General features: G+C 55.1%; 1 protein-coding gene across 1 annotated transcript in view; it reads left to right on the top strand.

Annotated features, from left to right (window-relative positions):
- LOC121487073 (kinesin-like protein KIF19) overlaps positions 1-10,521 on the top strand; it is a 32,836-nt gene extending 22,315 nt beyond the window's left edge. Inside the window, exons 13-18 of the mRNA XM_041748522.1 lie at positions 1,186-1,456; positions 1,887-2,008; positions 3,595-3,722; positions 7,359-7,464; positions 8,056-8,448; positions 10,215-10,521. Coding sequence (XP_041604456.1) covers positions 1,186-1,456; positions 1,887-2,008; positions 3,595-3,722; positions 7,359-7,464; positions 8,056-8,448; positions 10,215-10,397 — 1,203 coding nt within the window. The 3' untranslated portion in view covers positions 10,398-10,521. The remainder of the gene's footprint in view (positions 1-1,185; positions 1,457-1,886; positions 2,009-3,594; positions 3,723-7,358; positions 7,465-8,055; positions 8,449-10,214) is intronic.
- The last annotated feature ends 11,402 nt before the right edge of the window (positions 10,522-21,923 follow it).

Raw genomic sequence — 21,923 nt, 5'->3', positions numbered from 1 at the left:
ATATTAAAAATAAGAATGATGCCTTTTGTTTAAACCAATAATGTGCATGAGCAGAGAGCATGACTTCAAGAGTCAAATATTGGTATTGAGATACAGTGTAGCATGAAAATGAGTCCATCCATTAGTGAGTTAACCAGTGAATCAAGAACAAATCGATGTTTTAAGTGTCCAGCTCCATGCCAGGCCTGGGGATATAAAGATGAAAAAGACCTTCTGTGTGACTTAAGCTGTCAGTGTGCTGGGACCCTCCCCACAAATGTGGGGAGGACCTCAGGCGGAGGGGAGGAGGGCCATGCCAGGGGGCTGAGCCAACTCTTCCCAAAGTTGCCCACTCCCAACCTCAGAGGAAGAGTGAAAGGCTGGAGCACGTCCTCCTGGGCCTCACCAGTGGTTGTCATCCTGACTGTGTCTGGGACCATGGTCCTGGGGGTGGGCACACCCAGCAGCCTTGGCTGCAGCCTTGGTTTCCCACAGTGGAGACAGCAGGGAGGTATGAGTCCTGGGGTGTGTTCTAAGATGCAACATGTTCATAGAAAATATGAAGCACAGGAGGGCCAGGAGACCAGGAGATGACCACCGTTGGAAAGATGGTCATATAGTTCCAGGAGAAGAGGGCATGGGATGCCATGTGGGGCCACATGGGGAAGCACCAGGGCTGGTCAGGAGGCAGGGGGGGGCACTGTAGGGAAGAGCCTGCTTATGGTTTGTGCAAGAAAGGTGAGCAGGTTTAGGATGAGCAGACTGGGGACTGGCTAGTCTGAGTAATTCCGGTGGGCTCTGGGGTTGAGGTTGTCTCAGTTGTCTGGTCCCTGGGAGATTGGGGCAGGGAGACAGTGGCCCAGAGCATGAGAGCCCCATGGAGGGAGGAAGTTTGGGTACAGGCACTAGGTTGGCTGGTGTACATCTGAGAAGTGTGCCCCTGGGTGAGTGGTTCAGGATCCTCAGGAACTAGCTAGACTTGGGAGGGTCAGTCCCTTCAGGGTAGGTGAGGTCCCAGGTGTGAGAGAATAGAACAGAGAAAATAAAGGACATGGTTAGTGCAGGGTGATGGCCACATGTCCCCTGAGCCCATAGATCATGTCGTGTTTTCATGGGTACAAGCTGCAAAGCTGAGCCAACAAGGATGAGCACGCATGGGACCACAGGCCCCATGCACCTGTCCTGAACCCCTGGTCTCTCTGCCAGGCCGGGCTGGAGCAGCGCCTGGCCAATGCCAAGAAGAAGGCCTCACAGCTGGAGAAGCTGCTGCCCACGCAGGTCATCAGTGAGGACCAGCGGGAGGTGCTACGGCTGCTGTGCCGGGCCCATGAGCTGGAGGTGGAGAACACGGAGCTGCAGGCCAACAATCTGTGCCGGAGGAACCTCATGTGCCAGAAGGACTTTGTGATCCAGCGCTACCACCAGCACCGGCTGCTCTGTGAGCAGCTCATCCAGGATCAGTGGCAGCTGATTCAGGGTGAGGCCGCCCCATCCCAGCCCCAGAGGGACGAGGCACTGCTCATGATCGGGGACAGTCCCAGTCCCCAGTGGCCTGGGGGCGGGGGGGGACAGCAGTCAGCCTTCAGCCCTCCCCTGTCTCCGGGCTCCTGTGCCCGGTTATGAAACCCTCTCCAGGTGTACAGGTAAGCGAGGAGTAGCCAAGCACAGTGTGCAAGGTGTGCTGGTTAGTGTGAGGGATCCAGGCACATGCACACACATGACATGTATGGCACAGACCATCCAGGGGGCAGTGAGGGTAACTGAAAGACCCCATATGGAAACCCCACTGTCTAGAAAATCCTCCTTCATCAGTTTGGACTATTTGCCTTCAAACTTCCATAAAAAAGAAGACACCATCTTCTCCACAAGTAGGGCTGTCACTCACGCCTGCTTTCCCGGCTTCGCAGGGGGTGGCATCACAGTGCCGGAGTCCCTGGCCAGGCGGCGCTGCCTGTACTTACGGGAGCTGGGCGCGGGCTCACTGAACCGCCTGCTGCTGCTGCACACCGTCATGTCCAGCTCCCTGCGGGTGAGTCCCGTGGACTGTGGCACCGCAAGGGGACCCTCAGGGATCCCCCATCCAGCCCTGAGCCAGGCGCCGGAGCCAGCAGCACTGGGCGGCCAAGCTAGTGGCCGGGCTTCCAGGAGGTTTGGGGAGGCCCTGAAGGTTTGCTAGCGGAGGCGCTCCTGAGCTGAGCATGAGGTGGACCGTGGTGCTTCACGGACCCCAGGAACGGCATTCTGGGGAGCCTTGGCTGGATCTGGTGTGTTAGCTCTCCTTCAGGGCATGCTGGCAGTCTCCTGCATGGTGGGTGGCATCTGGTGCCAATTCTGGGGACTCCTGAGGGAAGAGGGCTGGGGCAGGGCTCCGCATCCACTCTTCAGACAAAAGCTGTCATCACTGGCTGTACCCCTGCCTGCAGCTACGGCCCCCCGCCCCTCTGCTCCACCTTCTCAGGAGAGTAAAGGGGAGCCCTCCAGGCTTCAGGCAGAGTGGGTGAGGGGCAGTAGCCAGAAATGTGGCATGGGGAGGGGTCCAGGGATCTAAGAGCACATAAAGCCATGTCCCACCCCTGGTTAGAGGTCCCCATCCGAGGGCTCCCCACGTCTGCTGCTGCCAGCAGGCGCTGTGTCCCCATCTGGACTCCTGCTCTTCCCGTGTTTCCTGTGGACTGTGTCAGTCTCCCCAAGACACCCTCAGGTTTACTTCTTTATAAAAGGTATTACACTAAACCAGAACCGTCCCCATTAAGTGACCCCTCCCCAGCCCCTGGCACCACAATCTTCTTGGTGTCTCCACGGGTTTGATGACCCCAGGGACCTGAGAGCCCTTGTCCTTCCATGACTGGCTTATTTCACTGAGTATGACACCCTTCTGGTCTGTCCCTGTGGTGGCCGGTGTCAAGACGTCTTTACTATTTAAGGCCGAGAGAGGGATGCCTGGGTGGTTCAGTGGTTGGGCGTCTGCCTTCGGCTCAGGGCCAGATCCAGGGATCTGGAATTGAGTCCTGCATCGGGCACCCTGTGTGGAGCCTGCTTCTCCCTCTGCCTGTGTCTCTGCCTCTCTCTCTCCCTCTCTCTCTGTCTCTCATGAATAAATAAATCTTTAAAAAAAAAAAAAAAGGCCAAGAGGTACTCCGCTATGTGGACGGGCCTTGTGTTGGTGCCACCATGGACTTGGGGTATATCCACCTCTCGACTGTTGTGTGTACCGGTGCCATGAACGTGGACGTAGAAAGATCTGTTTGAGTCCCTGCCCTTAGTTCTTTGGCTATAAGCCTGGAAGTGGGATTGCTGGGTCACGTGGTGACTCTGTGTGGCTTCTCGAGGGCGTGCGGGCTTTCGAAGGTACTCTGACAACAAGCAATCTGCCTGTGCACCACTTTCACTCAAGGGTCAAGGCTATTCCCTGACACTCCCTGGTGCTTGCCTGTGCACACGGCATCCTTTCTGACTCTGTGCTGGGGAGGCCCAGTCAGAGGTGAGCCTCCCTGCTGGGTGGTTTCTTTCCAGCGATAGTGGCCAGGCAGACTTCTGTGGCCCCTCGCAGATCTGTGCATGATGCCTGTGTCCACAGTCCATGTCGCCTCCCTCAACTCCTCTTTCTGGCCCCAGGATGGCTCTGTTCTGAACACATCCCCCCCGCCGCCAGAGGAGGCCAGCCGAGACCAGCTGGACAACAGGAAGGACCTCCCATGGGGCGCCCAGTTCGAGCTGCCACCCATGCTGCTGGAGACAGACAGGTACCTGCACTGTCCCCTCTTCCGACTGGGCATTGCCGTGCCCTCAGCTGGCGGAGTGCAGCAGTAGGGACCAGAGGCCGGCCCTGGGGATCCTGGCTGCAGAGCCTCCCCTCGGGAAGTCCATCTAACGTTGCTTAAGATGAATAAACATATCCCAGGAGGTGCTAGCTCTGCAGGGTGGTTATGAGGCCAGGAGTGGGCTGCCAGAAAGGCCATTTTCACTTTACGTGTATTTTGTTCATGCTCCGCCGCTGTGTCCCACCCTCAATGCTTTTCCCCTCTCTTCTGTTGACTTTTCTTCCAACACCAGAACAGACCAGTAAACACAGCACTCACTGACTTGCCCCCTGGTTTTCACGTTAGCATTTGGCCAGTTTGTGTCCTTGTCTGAGCCACTCGAGCTGCCTGACCTGATGGAATGTCCAGGACCAGGGGGCTCACCGTGGCCACTTACTTCTCACAGTTGTGGAGCTGGGCGTCCAAAATGGAGGTGTGGCGGGGTGTCGCTCTGGCGAGGAGCACACGGCCGCATCCAGGCTCGTGTGGTAGAGACCGTGCACCTCCTCTCTTGGGGGACACGGTCCTGTGTCCTCAGGGCCCCACACACTGACCTCCCGAAGACCCCTCTCTGGATACAGTCACCAGGGTGTCAGAGCTTGGGGAGGGCACAGTTCAGGTCAAGTCACTGTGGTCACCTGGGTCACAAACATTGTGACATTTACCCCCAGTATGTCAGTATGCAGGTTCTGCAGCTGGGACTCCTCCCTTTGTGACCACAATGCAGTCAGTTAGCATCCTAGCAAAATCAGCAACACATCTTCAACATCCTCTTATCCTCCCTAGGGTCACAGTTCTCCAGGGTTACTCCCAATACCTTGGCAGCTGGTTTGTCTAAATCAGGGTGCAGTGAGGGCCTGGATGCTGCATTTGGCTGCAATGCCCAGGCTTGATCCATGCCCTTTGGGGGAATGAGAATACCAGGGTCCATCTTCGGTGCATGCACACATGTGCATATGTTGTTTGTGTATACACGTGTATGCATATGCACATGTGTGGTTTGTGTGTATGTTTCTTTGTGTGTGCATGGTTGCGTGTTTCGTATTTGTGTGTGTCATGTGTTTCATGTGTGTAACATGTGCATGTGCATATGAAAACAAAGTGCCCCATCCCCCCAGTCGAGACTAGATGCCTCGTCCACCTGCTCCTGGGCCCATGCTGCCTTCCTGCTCTTGGCTCACACCTATCTGAACTTGCACTTGGCCCATGATTAGAGAAGATGAGTGTTGACCCCACTCTGACACAGTGCTGATTGTAGGTTGCTTGCAAAGTGAGCCCCCACCTTCAGGTCTCAGTGTAGAGAGGAGGGGGCTCTCCCTGCCTGTTGCAGAGCTATTGCTGCAGCAGCTGGAACGGTAGCCACATAGCAGGCCAAGCTACCTGCAGGCCATGTGCTGGACACTGGTCCATGTTCCGCACGGCACAAGAGGAGCTGTGTCACCCGGCAGACAGGGTGTGCTGCTGCCACCTGCTGCCTCAGCTAAGGCATGCAAGCTGGTTCCCTTGGCAACAGCTAAGGCCGGCACAGGGGCCCTAGTAGGGAAGAGTCCCTGGGACCCTGCCCACAGGTAGTTGGCAGCCAGGCTTTATGTCAGGCTGACCAGTGCTTGAGTCCCGGGGATGCTGGTCATCCGTGCCCCAGGATCCTGGTCAAGTGGCTGGCTGGCCTGAGCCTCAGGCACCCTGTGTCTAGATGGGTTCAATGATACCTCCCTGCAGGGCTGTGCATGCCTGACACAGTGGGGACATGACACAGAGCTGCCGTGATGATGACAGCCTAATGTGAGCGGGTGGGGGATGGGAGCCGGTCCTCGCGTGTGAGCAGGACTTCCGGGCCAGAGCTGGGCCTCTGTTCCCATACCCCTTCCAACTTTCCTTTTTTTTTTTTTAATTTTTATTTATTTATGATAGTCACAGAGAGAGAGAGAGAGGCAGAGACACAGGCAGAGGGAGAAGCAGGCTCCATGCACCGGGATCCCAACGTGGGACTCGATCTAGGGTCCCCAGGATCGCGCCCTAGGCCAAAGGCAGGCGCCAAACCGCTGCGCCACCCAGGGATCCCCCTTCCAACTTTCCTGTTGCTTTTGGTCCCGATTCAGAATGCTTTTGGCTGCAAGTAAGAGAATTTTCGATGTGAATGACTTGATCTAAACAGGGTGTATTGTCTGATGAGAATTTGAAGGATGAGTGGACTTGGAGCTACTATTTAAATGACTTGATGATGCCTGTGTCCTTGGCATGCAATTAGTGTCTCCCCTTCGGGTCAAAGAGGTTGCCACTGCTCCACAGATCGTACCTCCATATAACCACACCTCAAAGAGGAAGGGAGGGCACAGGTGGTCTCATTCCACAGGTGGAAATAGGATTGGAGGAGCTCAGGAGCTTGCTGGAGGTTCACCATGAGGAAACACAGGCCAAGCATTTGTCTCTAGTTTGGGCTCCTGGCCACGGTGTTAGGGAGCCCTGCGCTCTGCAGATAGAATCCCTGAGGCCTCCCTGATCCGCACAGTGCTTGAACACCCCGTGTCATTGAGCTCGCTTGTGGTCTTCCCAGCAGCTCAGCATATTACCACTCCGATCTCGAAGATGGGAGAGCAGAGGTCAGGGACATGGGGACACTCATCAGGAAGCCTGGGTCTGATGCATGACATTTTGTTCTTATAGTCATTGATGACCTGTCTTGATGGGAGGCTGCTAGAAAACCCCATTCTTACAGACTAGACCCATAGGATAGGGGAAGTTCTGGCTGGAAGGTTGTCAGTGGTCCCTTCCCCTTCTAACGGCCCAAGTCTTCCTTCCACACGGGTCCTGGGCAAACTCTGTGTCTGCTCCAACCTCCTCTCCTTGCTGTGCCAAGCTGCTCCCTGCCCTAGGGCCTTTGCCCGGGCTGTCCCTGGCAAGTTTTTCTGCCAGCACTCAGCATAACTCTGCCATCATCATCCTTCGGGCCTCAGCTTAGACGTTTTGTCCTGTTCTGTTTCTACCACCGCTGATCTAACACCAGTTGGACATGCTGCAGCCCAGTTCTTTTTTTTTTTTTTTTTGTAACATTAAAAAAAATTATTCGAGAGAGAGAGAGAGATCGAGAGAGAGAGAAAGGCAGAAACACAGGCACAGGCAGAGGGAGAAGTAGGCTCCATGCAAGGAGCCCAATGTGGGACTTGATCCCAGGACTCCAGGATCACGCCCTGAGCTGAAGGCAGACGCTCAACAGCTGAGCCACCCAGATGTCCCTGCAGCCCAGTTCTGGCACGAACCCCGCCCCCCCCAGAGTTGCACAGTACCCACTGGTTAGGGCCTCTGTTCTCTACAAGATTGACCCCATGTCAGATGCCAGATGCCCTCTCTGTCCAGCTGACTACAACCTCGGGGTTCCTGCAGCCCCCTCAGGTTTGGTAGGGACTCAGCTCCTGTGCCCAGTGTGACCTCTGACCATGGCAGCATATAGACGCCACTTGCCCTGGCCTGATGCAGGCTGTGGCACCCCGGGATTCAGGCTCTGCTTTCCTCAGCTGGACAAAGGGCCGAGGGGCCCTTGCTGCTGGCTCAGCAGCTGCCTCTGTGTGTCACCCACAACAGTGGCTACAGGTCGTCACAAGGCACACCATCAAAAACGCTGGGAAAGCAAGATTCCCTTCTGCCTCCGCCGTCCCTCCGCATCCTGCTAACCCCTCCATCTCACGAGGTTGGTGTGCAGCCCTAACCAGGGCCTGGGCTCAGGCTCTGGTGAGGCCTCCCTGCCACTGCAGAGCTGTGGGGGGAGCTGTGGGGGGGAGGGGGCACAACAGGTGGAGGGGCTTGGGGGTAGGGGGAGGATGTGAATATTCACACCTCTGTGTCAGTAATTCCGGGCCTTTCCTGTGAACTGCCTTTAGAAAGCTGCCTGATGACTAGTGATAAGGAGTGAGTGCGCTCAGTCTGGATCTGTACTGAGGACAACCCTTGCCCCACAGGGAGCCCTCTGCCCTAGCGGGAGCTCTGGAAAGCTCAGGTCCCCTGGGGGAGGCCCTATCTGTGACCCCAGGTGGTGCGTAAAGGCCCTGGGCCCTCTTCCCGTGGGAGTGCCTCCTGGGTGTCCCAGATCCAGGGGTGGGCTTCTTCAGGCACCTTCCTTGGCCCTCCCCTACCCCCACCCTGCACCCACCCCCCCGCTGCTAAGAATAAACCACTTGCCTTGAGTCACTAGCCATGAGTCAGCTTCAGGGGCCCAGCCTGGGCCTGGCCAACCAGAGTGGCCCAGTGCTGTCTGACCATTCCTGCTGCTGGTTCCCTGTAGCAGTCGAGCTCCCTAAGTGTGAAGAATTTGGTCTCCAAGCTGTGCTCCCCCACTGGCCGGGACCTGGGTGCCTCGCAGGTGCCAGCGGAGGCTGGTGGCCTGGCCCTGAGCGCTCAGGCCCTGAAGGAGATGGCCGTGAGCACCAAGAGCATTGCCCTCATCGCAGCCACCCGGCGCTCCAAAGCACAGGACCGCGAGGGTGGCGGTGGCCGCTCCTCCATCCGCCTTCTGGAGGAGGTGGCCCTGGACTCCAGGGACCCGAAGGCCAGTGTCACCCCAGACCCAAGCCCAGCAGACAGGAGGTGGCCCCTCGCCAGCCCGGGCAAGGACTGTTCTACGGAGAGGAAGGCCAGGAGGAAGCGGTCACCCTCCCTCACCTGGAGCGTGCAGACGGTGGGTGGACACTGTTTGGCCACCTCGCCCAGTCCTGGGGTCCAGCTGGGACGGTGGGGGGGGGTCGGGACTGGCTCCCATAGTTACAGTGGACGCAGGAGGGCCCCAGGTGCAAAGTAGTCGGAGGGAGGACACCCAGCCCTACCACCCCTTCCTAATAGGAAGCTGCATGTGTGCATGGTTTCTGTAGGCAGGTCACAGTGCAGGCACCAGCTCTTGATCTGTTTCCTCCCTTAACATTCTTTCATAAATTCTCAAGTGTCTATATGATATTTGAATTTTAGTCCTGAAAAGATACATCACTTGGTTCTAGTGCATGTCACTAAATAGTAACCATGTGAGTCGTGAAGCACTGCCCACCACAAGGTACCCCTCTCCGACCAGAGCCTGGCACCAGCCTGGCACTCACGGCCTCCCACTGCCAGGGCTGAGCTCCACGCGCAGTCCCATTGCGCAGCCACTTATGGTTGTCTGCTCCCTGTTCCATGGCCAAGAGGTCGTCTTTCATTTCCGACCAATTCAGCATTCCTCTATGGGCAGTGTTCTTCATGTCTAGTTAACTTCTTGGGACATTGGACAATGTTGACCTCTGAACTCTCAACAACATTTAAGCAAAATCCAGCATACAGCAGAGCACCACACTGATTGCTCCCTGGCCACACTGATCCCTTGCTGGCCATAATGATCATGGTGGTGTGAAGTTATACTCACATGGGGGAGAGGGTGGGTTTGGCATGGGTTCCAGTCTGTGTGGAAGTGGTGTTCCCTTGATGAGGTTTCTTTCTGTCCTATACTTGGTTATATAAACTGGAGGAAGTGAGCAATTTTCTCTCTGGGCAAGCTGGCTGGTGGCCAGGGACCAGACAGATGTCATTCTACCCCTGCCAGCCACACAGTAGACATTTGCTGATTCACACTGAAACCGCTCTGGTAATCACTCAGTAGGATTAACAGTAGGACTGTAGCAGGGGTCAGAAGGTGAGGATACCAGTCAGGGCTCTGCAGACAAATGGAACCAGAAGGATGTGTGTGTGTGTGCATGACACAGATGCTCACACACTCAAACATACATTCACATGCACACAGGTCTCACACATAGACATACACATGCACACTCATAGGCACACACACAACATACATGCACACATGCACATACATACACAGAGAAGAAGGTTTATTATAAGCACTTGGCTCACATAATTTATGGAGGCTGACAAATTCCAGAACCGGGGTTGGCAAGCTAGAGACAAGTTCAAGTCCAAAGGCAGGAAAAAAACAAAGTTCCACTCAAGGCAATCAGGTAGGAGGGGGCTCCCTTACTCTCAGGAGAGTCAGCCCTTTTGTTCTATCCAGGCCTTCAACTGATTGGACAAGGCCCATCCACCCAGCAGTGGGACATCTGCTTTACTCAATAGTCGATCTATTTATTTTATTTTATTTTTTAATTTTTTTAATAGTTGATCTATTTAAATGTTAACCATTTAAACCTCCATTTTGGGGCTACTGAGAGTTAAAAATGGGGAGGAGAGACAACCAGTAGCCAGTAGAGGATCATTCATTCACTCATTCATTCATTCATTCACTCACTCATTCATTCCTCTCTGGGGGTTGGATGAGAGCATGAACAGTAATTCTGCTTCTGTCCGCTGAGGTCCTTCATGGCCTGCAGCAGTCTGCCACACAGTAGGTATTTAATCCATGCATGGCTTCAGCTCAACATGACCTTGACATGTCACTCCTTCCCTGCCCTGTGCTTGTCCCTGCAGGCAGCAGAGCATGGGGCTGAGAGCCAGCCGTCCCCAGCAGTCCTGCAGCTCACCAAGTCATCTGGAAAAAGCTTCTTCCCTCCCGTCCCCGTGGCCTCCAAGATAAAACCCAGCCTCAGTTCCCACACAGGTACAGGGTTAAAAAAAACAAAACAGCATACTGGGGTTTCATCTGTGTCTTAAGACTCTGAGCAGCCCAGGTAGCTCAGTGGTTTAGCACCTGCCTTTGGCCCAGGGTGTGATCCTGGAGTTCCGGGATCAAATCCCACATCGGGATCCCTGCATGGAGCCTGCTTCTCCCTCTGCCTGTGTCTCTGCCTCTCTCTCTCTGTCTCTCAAGAATAAATAAATAAAATCTTAAAAAAAAAAAAAAAAAAGACTCTGCCCCTCCTGCCTCCTGCCAAGGGTAGATCTTTGGAAAGTGTGACAGTTTGGGCTGTTACCAGCTGTCTGCTCCTTGGTGTTAGTTTCAGGTTTTCGGTACAGGGAGTGGACCAAGGCCACTGGCTTCATGAGAACAAACATTCCCAGGGGCACTCAGTTTTGCTTCTGGCCTTCCTGACACCCTGACACCCCAACAGTTTGAAATGGTGGTTAAAAACACGGCAGGCTGGGATCCCTGGGTGGCGCAGCGGTTTGGCGCCTGCCTTTGGCCCAGGGCGCGATCCTGGAGACCCGGGATCGAATCCCGCATCAGGCTCCCGGTGCATGGAGCCTGCTTCTCCCTCTGCCTGTGTCTCTGCCTCTCTCTCTCTCTCTGTATGACTATCATAAATAAATAAATTAATTAATTAATTAATTTAAAAAAAAACACGGCAGGCTGCCTGTGTGCAGTCTGTCTTGGTCTAGGTTTGAATTCTAGCTCCTGTGGTTGTTACAGTACAGGACATGCTCATGGTGAGAACTTTGGAATATAGATAAAATTATAAATGGAAGAAAACCACCCATAGGATCCACCATCCAGAAGCAGTGGCCATGAGGTGGCCTTGTCCTGGGTGAGCAGCAGCGTGAACACCAGTGCCTGTTGTAGGGACAGTGTGTTGCTGGCATATCACAGTAGTAGACGTAGTAGAGTGGAGGTGTCAGTGCTCCTCCAGGGGTGCCCACAAACTGTCCCTGGCCTGAAACAGAAGGCCAAGCTTTTATTTTTATTTTTTTTAAAGATTTTATTTATTTATTCATGAGAGACACAGAGACACAGGCAGAGGGAGAAGCAGGCTCCATGCAGGGAACCTGATGTGGGACCCGATCCCGGGTCTCCAGGATCACGCCCTGGGCTGAAGGTGGCGCTAAACCAGGATCACGCTGGCAGCACCTGGGCTGCCCAGAAGGCCAAGCTTTTAGAAAGGCGTGTGGCAGTTTGGCGGTACCACCACTTGTGGTAAATGGCCTGCCTTCTGTCTTTTAAAATTTTTCCAATTAGTCTTTCTAGTGATTCATTATTGTTATTTTTGCAAAAGTATTAGTCCTATATGGGCTGGAGAAACCTGACAAGCAGGCCAGTCCTCACCACAGAAGGGCCTATCCCGCTGGCCACGTCATCAGAGCTCACTATTGCACAGTGCTTACTGTGTGCGAGGCACTGGGTGGGTGTCAGCCTATCTGTCCTCATGGTGGCTCTGTCCCCATGGTCCAGAGAAGGAAACTGAGGCACAGGAGTTCAGGGCCTTCCCCAAGGTCACACGGCTGAGAGTGACAGACCTGATGCCTAACTCTCAACCACACTTACATGCTTTCCCTCACGTCTTGTTTCATTATCTTTATTCTTTGCGGGCATGTTACGGCCCTTGCTGTAGATTTCGAAGACCATGGCAGCAGTGTGCACGGCCACACCGTGTCTCACTGGTGGGTGTGCACCTTGGCACAACCTGGTTCATAGCCACACTCTCAACCTTCTCAGGAATCTCTGATCTTGGGGACAGAATTCAGATTTACCTGTGATTTCTCAGTTCAGCTCCTGGAACTGCTGGCAGCAACGCAGGCCTGCAAGAATAGCACTTCAAAACCTTAAAAAAACACTAAAAAAAAAAAAAAACAACCCACCACCACTTAAAGCGTTCTTTAGCCATATGGGATTTGACGCTTTAAAAGCTTTTATTTACTTATCTTCTTGTTTACGTGCTCATAAAATAGTAATGCTGCCCCAGAGAGCACAGCAGCGTCCGGCATGGGAACTCCAAAGTGCAAGGTTGGGCGTGTGCCCACCACTCTCCTCCTGTCGGGCAGCCAGGCATGCTGGACGCCAGTGCCCCAGGTCCTCGCTGGGAGGGGCCGGTGACGGCCCCTGCCTGGGAGCGGGGGGCACTGGGCATCTCCAGAGAGGCCTAGTTGTCAACCATGTAGCCAAAGTCTCTGGGATCCTGTGATCACCTGTCCCCTGGAGAAAAGCTCCTTGGAACCTGTCTCTATGGGTGATCTTCTTTTTTTTTTTAGATTTTATTTACTCATAAGAGAGACACACAGAGAGAGGCAGAGACATAGGCAGAGGGAGGCTCCATGCAGGGAGCCAGATGTGGGACTCGATCCCAGGACCCTGGGCTCATGCCCTGAGCCGAAGGCAGACGCTCAACCGCTGAGCCACCCAGGCGCGCTCTATGGGTGACTTGAAAAGGAGTTTGCTTTTCCCACTGTTTTATTATGAAATTGCTAATGTACCCAGAAGTACAGACAAGAGTACAATAACCTCTGGTGGAGCCATCCCAGCGCCAGCAGCAGGCTGTCCTCTGCTGATTCTGTTTCTGCGCTCCCGCAACACGTTTCCATCTGCTCGTTTGTTATTTGCTTTCCTGGAGAGGTTTCAAGAAAATCCCAGAGCGTGCCACTTCACCCATGAATCTTTCAAGAGCTTTCTCTCTGTGATGACAGAGTATTTGTTGCGCATCACAGCTAGACAAGTTCAGCACGTTTCCCCATGTCTGTGTACAAAAGAAACCAGCCTTTTCCAAAGAAACCAGAGTGGACTGTATTGGCCCCCTCAGTTGGTGAGAAGGGGGCAGATCCTGAGCCCCCAGCTTGGGGGAGGTGCTGAGCCCTGCTTTGTGGGCACCCCTTCTCTCGACTATGTCTGCAGAGCCCCACGGGGCACAGAGGCTCCCCCCTCTACAGCTGCGTGTTTCTGTGATGGAAGAGTTAGAGCCCGTTAGCATCAGTGGTCCTCCTGCATGCTCAGCCACTGGTCCAAACAGGTAAACTGAGTGGAAGTGATGTCTCCAGGCCCACACCGCGTGTCGATGGTGCAGCCAGGGCTGGTGCTCCCGGGGTCCCGCCACTGGGCCTGAATGTCTCTGCCTGGGGGAGGAACACGCGTGTCCTTGGCTGGTGTCCAAGGAGGCCCTGCAGGAATCCAGGGTTACCCGGGTGTTCTGTATCTCTGGCCTGTGCAGGGAGCTGTGGGTCACCACTGATGGTGTCTGCACAGGCTGCAGCTCCCCTGGGGCAGGGTCCTTGGGTCAAGAGACCCTCACAGTTGTTTTTTTTTTAAGATTTTATTTATTCATAAGAGATACAGAGAGAGAGAGAGAGAGAGAGAGAGAGAGAGAGAGGGAGGGAGGGAGGGAGAAAGGCAGAGACAGGCAGAGGAAGAGGCAGGCTCCATGCAGGGAGCCCAATGTGAGACTTGATCCCGGGTCTCCAGGATCACACCCTGGGGTGGAAGCAGGTGCTAAACCACTGAGCCACCCAGGGATTCCTGAGACCCCCACAGTTTTAATGTGACTGCATGTTCTCTGTTCAGGGCAGTGGTGTCACTGGCCCTGGATTCATGCCTGCCGTGAATCACGTCTGGGTGTGCAGCTTTGAGCCACAGTCCTGGAGGCCTGTGAATGGGGGAAGAATGGCCATCACCGAGTGGACAGGGCATGGATGCCAGGAGATGTAAATGTATCTCCTCATTTATCACTTGCAGAAACCCTACCGTGTATGTGCCCATTTGACAGAATGATGGGCAAGGAGCAGAGCTCACCCCAGCCACTCCTGTGCCCGTCCATGGCGGCCCAGGCCTGAGCCCACACAGGTGCTCCTGCACTTTGCTCTCATCCCTGTCCTGGGCCGAGCACAGGGTCTGTCTTCCCCATGCTCTCTGCCAGCTAGTTCGGGGAGCATGAAACCTGTCCTGAAACTGTCCTAAAAGGTGATCTGATTCCTCTAGATGAGGAGCTCTTGCAGCCCCCCGATCAGGCATTACTTAATCGACATTCAGAACTGCTAGGGTTGTTCATCCCTAAAGCAGTGATGACAGGCCAAGCCTGGCCCTGAGCTTGGAGGAGACTGGTCAACTGGCACCGCAGTTTAAAATCATGGGAAAGTCACGTCGTGCACAAAATGTAGAAGTCCAGTTTCTCCTGTGAGAGGAGGGGCTGGACACAGATGGCTCCCCCCATCCCCGCCTTCAGCTCCTGATGTGGCCGCTCTGGACATTTGTCCTCGCTGACTGCACTGTGTCAGCGCCCACAGTGCCCACAGTGCCCCATCCTCTCTCCACCCCGCCCCATGGCTGCTGCTGGATGCGAGCTCCTGTTGACCCTCTTCTGTGGGCTCCCTGAGCGCAGGGACGTTAGGCTCTGTGTGCCTGGTAAATATGACAGATGCTCAACAGACAACAGATGGATGGCCAGACAGATGGACGGCTGCCTCCCCACACCGAGGCCAAGGGCTCGGTCACATTGACCACTGGGCTCGCTGGGTCTCTGGCCTCCTTCTCTCGTCGCGTCTCCCGACCAGCTCGAGTGCGTCTCCCTGTGCTGGTCAGGAGCCTTGTTCAAGTCCGACCCACGTTCTTTTCAAACTGCAGTAAAACTCATACACAGAACTCCGCGTTATAACGTGTGCAACGCGGTGGCATTTACTATGTTTACAGTGTGGTGGGTCCACACAACTGGGTGGTTCCAGAACCTTTCATCACCCCAAAAGAAGACCCAGAGCCCCATTCCTCCCCCTCCACGCCTGGCTAGGCCCTGGCAACACTGATGTGCGTCTGGTCCACACGGTCGGCCTGTTCCAGCTCCTTCCTGCAAACAGACTCCCATTACATGTGGCTGTGGGTCTGGCTTCTTGCACGGGGCATCCCCCTCTGGGCTGTGGCAGCAGCAGCACGGGTGCCCTGGAACGGCCAGTGGCCGAGGACTATTCCTTCAGCCGCATGACACACGTTGTGTCAGGTCCGTTGGTGTTTTCCACCTCTCAGTCTCCATGAATATCGGCGTGTGGCTGTCTGCTTACACGTCTGTTTCCGGGTCTTTGGGGTAACACCTGAGAGTGGATCTGTAGGTCACAAAGCAATTCTCCGTTTAATTTTCTGGGAGACCACTGCCCCAATTCCCATCAGGGCTGCTCCATGTTGCATCCCCACCCAAGACAGTCCTGAGTCTCTGTGCTGCTCCTGCGGGCTCAGGCTGTCACCTCTCCTGGGACAGGAGAGAGAGAGGAAGCAGCCAGACCCCTGGACCCCCGGTTCCTTCCCTGATTCTCCCAGCAGCAGCGGGCTCAGCCTGCCCCCCTCTCGTGGGGACACAGGGCACATAGGTGCCCGGGGCAGGCAGGTGTTGGGAAGAGAACAGAGTGGACAGGGCTGACCACAGGGCTGGGGGTCGGAGCTCAGGCTGTCGGGCGGCCTCTGCACCTGGGCATCCAGTGAGATCTGGGCGAGACACCTGCTCCCTCGCTGCTTCCTCTTCTGATTAAACTCTGCTCGGTGAACCAGGAAACCCTCCCCATTGCTGTGGCTGCTGGCAGCAAACAGGGGAAGGAGAGGGAAGGAGAGGGAGAGGAGAGCGTTACTGGGGGAGGGAAAGGGACCAAAGCCACGGGAGAGGGGGGGATAGGATGTTCCAGAAAGGACAGGGCTGTGGGGGGTACAAACGAGGTAGCCTCACCAAAGAGCCCGCTGGGCACCTATAGGTCCTAAGTGCGCTGCACCAGTTGTTCAGTGTTTCCTTTAAGGCCTCACAGGGGTGGGGGGTGGGGGGTCGCTAAAATAACGTCCTCTCCTCTCCCATTCACCATGTAGAGGAGAAGATGCTCCAGATGCCCGAGGTCAGCTTCACCTTCCCCAGCGCCACGTGGCAGAGCAGCCCGGGCCCAAGCAGGGCCCCACTCCTGCCCCGGGACATCCGAGGTCAGTGCCTGAGCAATCCCACAGCTCACGCGTCCCTGTCTGCCCGCCACCCCCCAACCGGCCCTACCGCTCCCCACGTGCCCCTGCCACATGCTCAGTAGCCACGCTCGCCCGCTGGCCACTTAACGGGATGGCACAGGTCTAGCACACGGGCAAACCCACCGCGCCAGCCCGCGGCTTTCATTCAGAAACAACACTGGTTGCTTCGTATAATCCAGAGTTAAAACAACCTCCCAGAGAAGTTGTGCTAATTATGCACATTTGCCCGAGGCACCATGAAAGTGCCAGTTTGGCCATAACATTGTCAGGCCTGAGTGTTAACCTTAAAATACAAAGGACGCATCCTATTCCTCTTCTGCTCCTGTGTCTTGATGACACTAATGCTGAATCCCGGAGACAGTTTAAGCCGTGTTAGCATCTGCGTTCCTCAGTGTAATCCTCACCCCAGCCTGGGAGGCATGTGCTGCCTGAATCCTTTCTGGGGATGGGAGACTCCCTCTGGCAGCACTTCCTGCCCTCCTCCTCACCTCCACACCAGCACACAACCCGGCATCTGGAAGGAGGAGTATAAATCAGCAGTAGGTCTAAAGCCCACCAGGGAGGGAAGTCCTTTTTTTGATCTAACCTGGATCTGTCTTACTGTACCTTTACCCTATTCCCTCCTGTTACTGTTTCAGAATAGGTCAGGAACTCCTCATTACCATGCCCCTCTTTTCAAGGGTTCTTGGGGAAAGGGTCTCAAAAGTGTTTGTTGTCCATGCCCTGGGGCCAGTGGTACAGGCCAGTTTATTTATTTTTTTATTTTTTTAGAGATTTTATTTATTTATTCATGAGAGACACACAGAGAGAGAGAGAGAGGCAGAAACACAGGCAGAGGGAGAAGCAGACTCCATGCAGGGAGCCCGATGTGGGACTTGATCCTGGGTCTCCAGGATCACACCCTGGGCTGAAGGCAGGTGCTAAACCGCTGAGCCACCGGAGCTGCCCCAGGCCAGTTTAAACAGTGTGAGGGATGGGAAATCCTCCCAATGACTCCCCCACTCCAACTGCGTGTGTCAACTAAGGTGGAAAAAGTGACTGAGGGGGTCCCGGGGACAGGCCTGTGTGAGCAGAGTGCAGGGGAGCGGGGCCCCAGGCTGGGGAGGTGCGGTCCCACAGGGGACCCCAGCACAGGTGGGGCTAAGAAAGGGAGGAATGCCCACGTGGGTCCTGAGTCAAGTCTGGCTGGCAGCTGAGGCCAGGACCAGGACACCCACCTAGGGACCCAGCCGTCGGGACCCTGGCTTTACTGGCCTTGACCACAGACTAGAGTCTCCCCAATCCTGCAGGGTCTACGGATAGTGGAGGCCGACACCACAGCCCACTGCCTCCCAGCACGCCCCGCAAGCCCCGGGGCAGCGCCAAGCGGCCGAGAAGGCCACAGTGAGGATGTCAGCCAGAAGGCCAGGCATGCGAGGGAAGGCCGGAGAGGCCAGCCCCAGGCACAGGGCTCTCTCTGCCCTGGAGTTGGGTTCAAGAGACGGAGCCCTGGCAAGGACACTTCAGGGGGCAGCCAGCCAGCTTCCCACTGCTCTCTGTGCTGGCGGCTGCCTCACCAACCATGTCAGAGGGAAGGCCGTTGATGGAACATCAGAGCCCTTCTGAAGGACATCTCAGGAGGAGCCTCAGGCCTCGTTTGGGTCATTCCCAGTTGTGAGTGATCTTCCCAGGATCACTCCATCCCACAGTTTCTGCTCTGGGAGAACGGTTTCACTCTTCACCTGATTGTGTGAGGCCCACCCACACTGTGGCAGGTCCTCTGCTGAACCCGACATCTCCTTACTGATGTATTTATTTTTTAAAGATTTTATTTATTTGTTCATGAGAGACACAGAGAGAGGCAGAGACACAGGCAGAGGGAGAAGCAGGGAGCCCGATGCAGGACTTGATCCCAGGACCCTGGGATCACAACCTGGGCCAAAGGCAGATGCTCAACCATTGAGCCACCAAGGCACCTCTCCTTACTGATTTAAATGTTAATCTCATCTGAAGAACACCTTCACAGCACCACTGACTGCTGATGTTTGATGAAACGCCTGGGTATCATGGCCTGGCCATGTTGATGTTTCAAATTCACCGTCACGCCCCATGGGCCTTGGCCAGTAGAGTGACACCACCCTGTCCCCATGTTCACATAGGCTCTGGGGGAAGCCTGCATTGGGGAAGCATGAGAACACTCCCCATTCTCGTGACCCATCCATCCTGTCACTGTGTTGTAACGTCCGTCCCCACACACCGCGGCATGGAGGACATTGAAGCAGAATCGTCAAGGAGCATGAAGCCAGCCGTGTTAACTGGGAACCCAGAAATTGAGGCCCTAACTTTTTGTCAAGACAGGAAAGTCCGGGAAACTCTGAGCACCACCCGTGGAGGGCTGAATCATCGCCTTCTCCAGCTGTGCTTTCAGCGCTTGCTGTGGCTTTCAAACCACTGCCTACATCTCGGGCTCTCAGAGGCATCCCCATTTGGAGGCCATGGGGACCAGAGCTACCTCCGATGCAGCATCCAGTGGAATCTATGGGTTTTAGGAAACAGCTTGTTAGCACATTAGGGCTGGAAGGTGGAGGCGTGTTGTTGTCTCACGGCCTGAGCAGTCAGCAGGTTGGCTTGGACCTGTGTATGCCTGGCACATGGCAGACACCCTATAAGTGTGCAAACTGCACAGCTGGATGCCCTGCCCTCTCATCGTAGGACCTGCGGTCAAGGAGGAGCTGCTGGGCCTTCTGGAAGAGTGTGTGGAGGTGGGGAAGTCAGTCCCACTTATCTTTGGGGGCTTGGTGCAGACCTGCCAGGGGCACCCTCTGATGCTCACTTCCCCTTCCCTGGGGGAAATGCTGAGCCTGGGGGGCAAGGATGACTTCTGCTTTCCTGCCCTGGCCCCAGATCCCGGGTAGGGCAAGAGTTACTGGTTGCCCCCTATATCTGCTCACTTTGTTCCAGGATAATAGAACCCCTCATTTTTAGCTAGTCAAACAGCTCACAAAATAAGGACTGTATTTCCCAGCCTCCTTTGTGGCTGCATATTGCCATGTAACCAAGTGACAGATGGGATACAAGCAGCTGCTTCCAGGAATCTTCACCACAAAGGATAATACGCATTTTCCTCATGCCTCTTTCCTTCTTCACTTCCTCAATCATACTGCCTGGAATTTGGATGTGATGGCTGGAGCTCTAGCCACCGTTTTGAGGTCTTGAGGACAGAGGCCTTGAGGACAAAGGCCGTGCCCTCAGGAGGATGGAGTGGGAAGCTGGAAGGAGCAGAGATGCCTCTCAGCATTGTTACACCCTACCCGCAGATGAGAACTTGAGAGGAATAAATGTGTATCCGAGGCTCACCTTGTCTTAGCTGATCAGGGAGGGGAAGCCCAGGCAGTTGGCAAGTTGTGGCCAGAGAAGTCCCTGGTAATTTTGTGGAATGACATCAACAGATTAGAAATGACAGCATGGTGGGACGTGGGGTCAAATAGGGCCCCCAAGTTCTTCTTAGGCTGGTGTGAGCATACAGAAGGAATTCCTGGTCTTTCTGCACCCTGCCTTGAGCTGGGTGGAAAGGTGGGCCACAAAGAGAGCTGTAGATGGGGAGGCTATGGACTGGCCCAGGCATCTGAGAGATGGCTGAGGAGGCACTTACATCGGGGGAGTAGGGGTGGTATCCCAATCTCATAGGGGGGGGGTGTACTAGAGTTCTCCAGCAAAACAGAACTACTGGGGTATGTGTATGTGTGAAGATACTTGGTCTAGGGATCTGGCTCATAATTGCGAAGGCTTGGCAATCTTCAGGGTGGGCCAGCAGGCCAGAGGCCCAGGGAAGTGCCGCAGAAATCCCTTTTCCTCGGTGAAGCTCAGGCTTTTGTTCTAGTCCAGCCTTCAGATGGTGAGATGAGGCCCACCCACGTTGTGGAGGGCCCTCTGCTGATTCACATGTTAATCTCACCCCCAAACACCCACATGGGAACATCCAGAATAATGTTTGACGCACATCTGAGTGCCATGGCTCAGCCACATGGACATGTAAAATTTGTTGTCCTGGGGTGGTAGGGGGACACAGGACCAGGAAGAGCCAGGGTGGAGAGGTTCACAGCCCCTCTGGGCCAGCGGTTGACAGCTGGGGAAGCCCCTGAGCTCAGGGTCAACCCAGGTGATGGAGGTGGGGTGGGGCGGAGGATCTTAAATTTGGCCCAGTTTGAACCCAAAATGACTGAGAAAAATAACACAAGCGTCTGAGTATCCCCAGGGGTTGTATTTGGGTGCATTGAGCTCATGTGACTGTAGAACTTGCACCTGTGACAGAAAGGTCACACTGTGATCTCACCACTTTAGAAAGGCAGAAAATTATATAAAGGGAGCATTAAGAACGTCCTTCCCCACCTTGTGCCTTTTTGGAGGTAAATCCTCCTTAATGATTGGGTACATGCTCTTCCCAGTTTTCCCACAATATAACCCATTAAGAAGTGTCTCAGTGTAGGTCCCCACAATTGCAGAGGCTGTCACAAGACCAGGATGCAGGTGGCTTCTTTGGGAGGTGATGCCAGGGGAGCAGGGAGGCCAGACCATGTGAGACTGGGAAGGGAGAAAGCCACCATGCCCATGGGTATCACCATGGTGCCTCTGTGGGCAGCGGGAGGTGAAGTTTGCTTACCAGCCTGGAATCGACCCCCAAGCACCAGGGAAGGGGATCCTGGGGGCACTGGGCCTGCCTTAGGCTGTGTTTGCAAGTGGCCCAAGCATTCTCTCCCCATCCCCAGCAGTAGAGGAGTCCCTGGGCAGAGAATGGAAACTGATGCAAAACTCAGAGCAAACTACGTTTCGGCCACATTGGATCTGTCTGCAGGCTGCAGCTTAAGGCCAAGGTGAGGCGGGGGCCAGAGGCATCTGGGACAAAAAAATCCTTTACATACATACTCATGCACAAACGTGTGCACACCCCCATGAACCAGTCTCCCGCCTCCCACCCTGCTGTTGCTCACACTGTTCCCTCTGCTTGGAAGCGTTCCCCACCCTCTCTGCCACCTTCTAGTCCTTTCCCAGGATGCCTCCTCTTCTTCCCTGCTGGGCCAGGTACCTCAGAGCCTCCCCTGGCACTGCACTCACCCACCACATGATGACTGTCCCCACCACTGTACCTTTGGCACAACAGACCAGCCCTGCCTTACATCTCTGTGTCCTCCCTGGCCCAAGCAGGTGCCCATGGATGGCTGTGGGATGGAGGGACAAGGGAGGGAGGGAACAGGTGTGGGCAGGTACTGCGCTGAGAGCAGGAGGTGCAGGGCCAAGGCCCTGACCTGGGACAGCTGTGTGTGGTGGGAGGTTGGTCCCTCTGCAGCCAGCATAGCACACTGGGAGATGTGCATATGTGTACACATGCACAGCAGCCATCCAGGTGCTTTCCTGGGCCCGTGCTGGGCTCCAATCGAGGCAAGGGAATGCAGGCATTGAAACAAACAAGATGTCAAAGAAACGAGAGGGTAAAGCTTTATCCAGCCCCTAACCTCACTGCAAGCCCCTAGGGGCTGTCGTCAGCTTATGGTCTGGGGATGTGGAGCACTACGTTGGGTATT

This window comes from Vulpes lagopus, chromosome 3, assembly GCF_018345385.1.
Source record: "Vulpes lagopus strain Blue_001 chromosome 3, ASM1834538v1, whole genome shotgun sequence".
Classification (NCBI taxonomy): domain Eukaryota; kingdom Metazoa; phylum Chordata; class Mammalia; order Carnivora; family Canidae; genus Vulpes; species Vulpes lagopus.
Note: the sequence above shows the minus strand (reverse complement) of the source record. Positions and strands in the feature narration are given on the sequence as shown.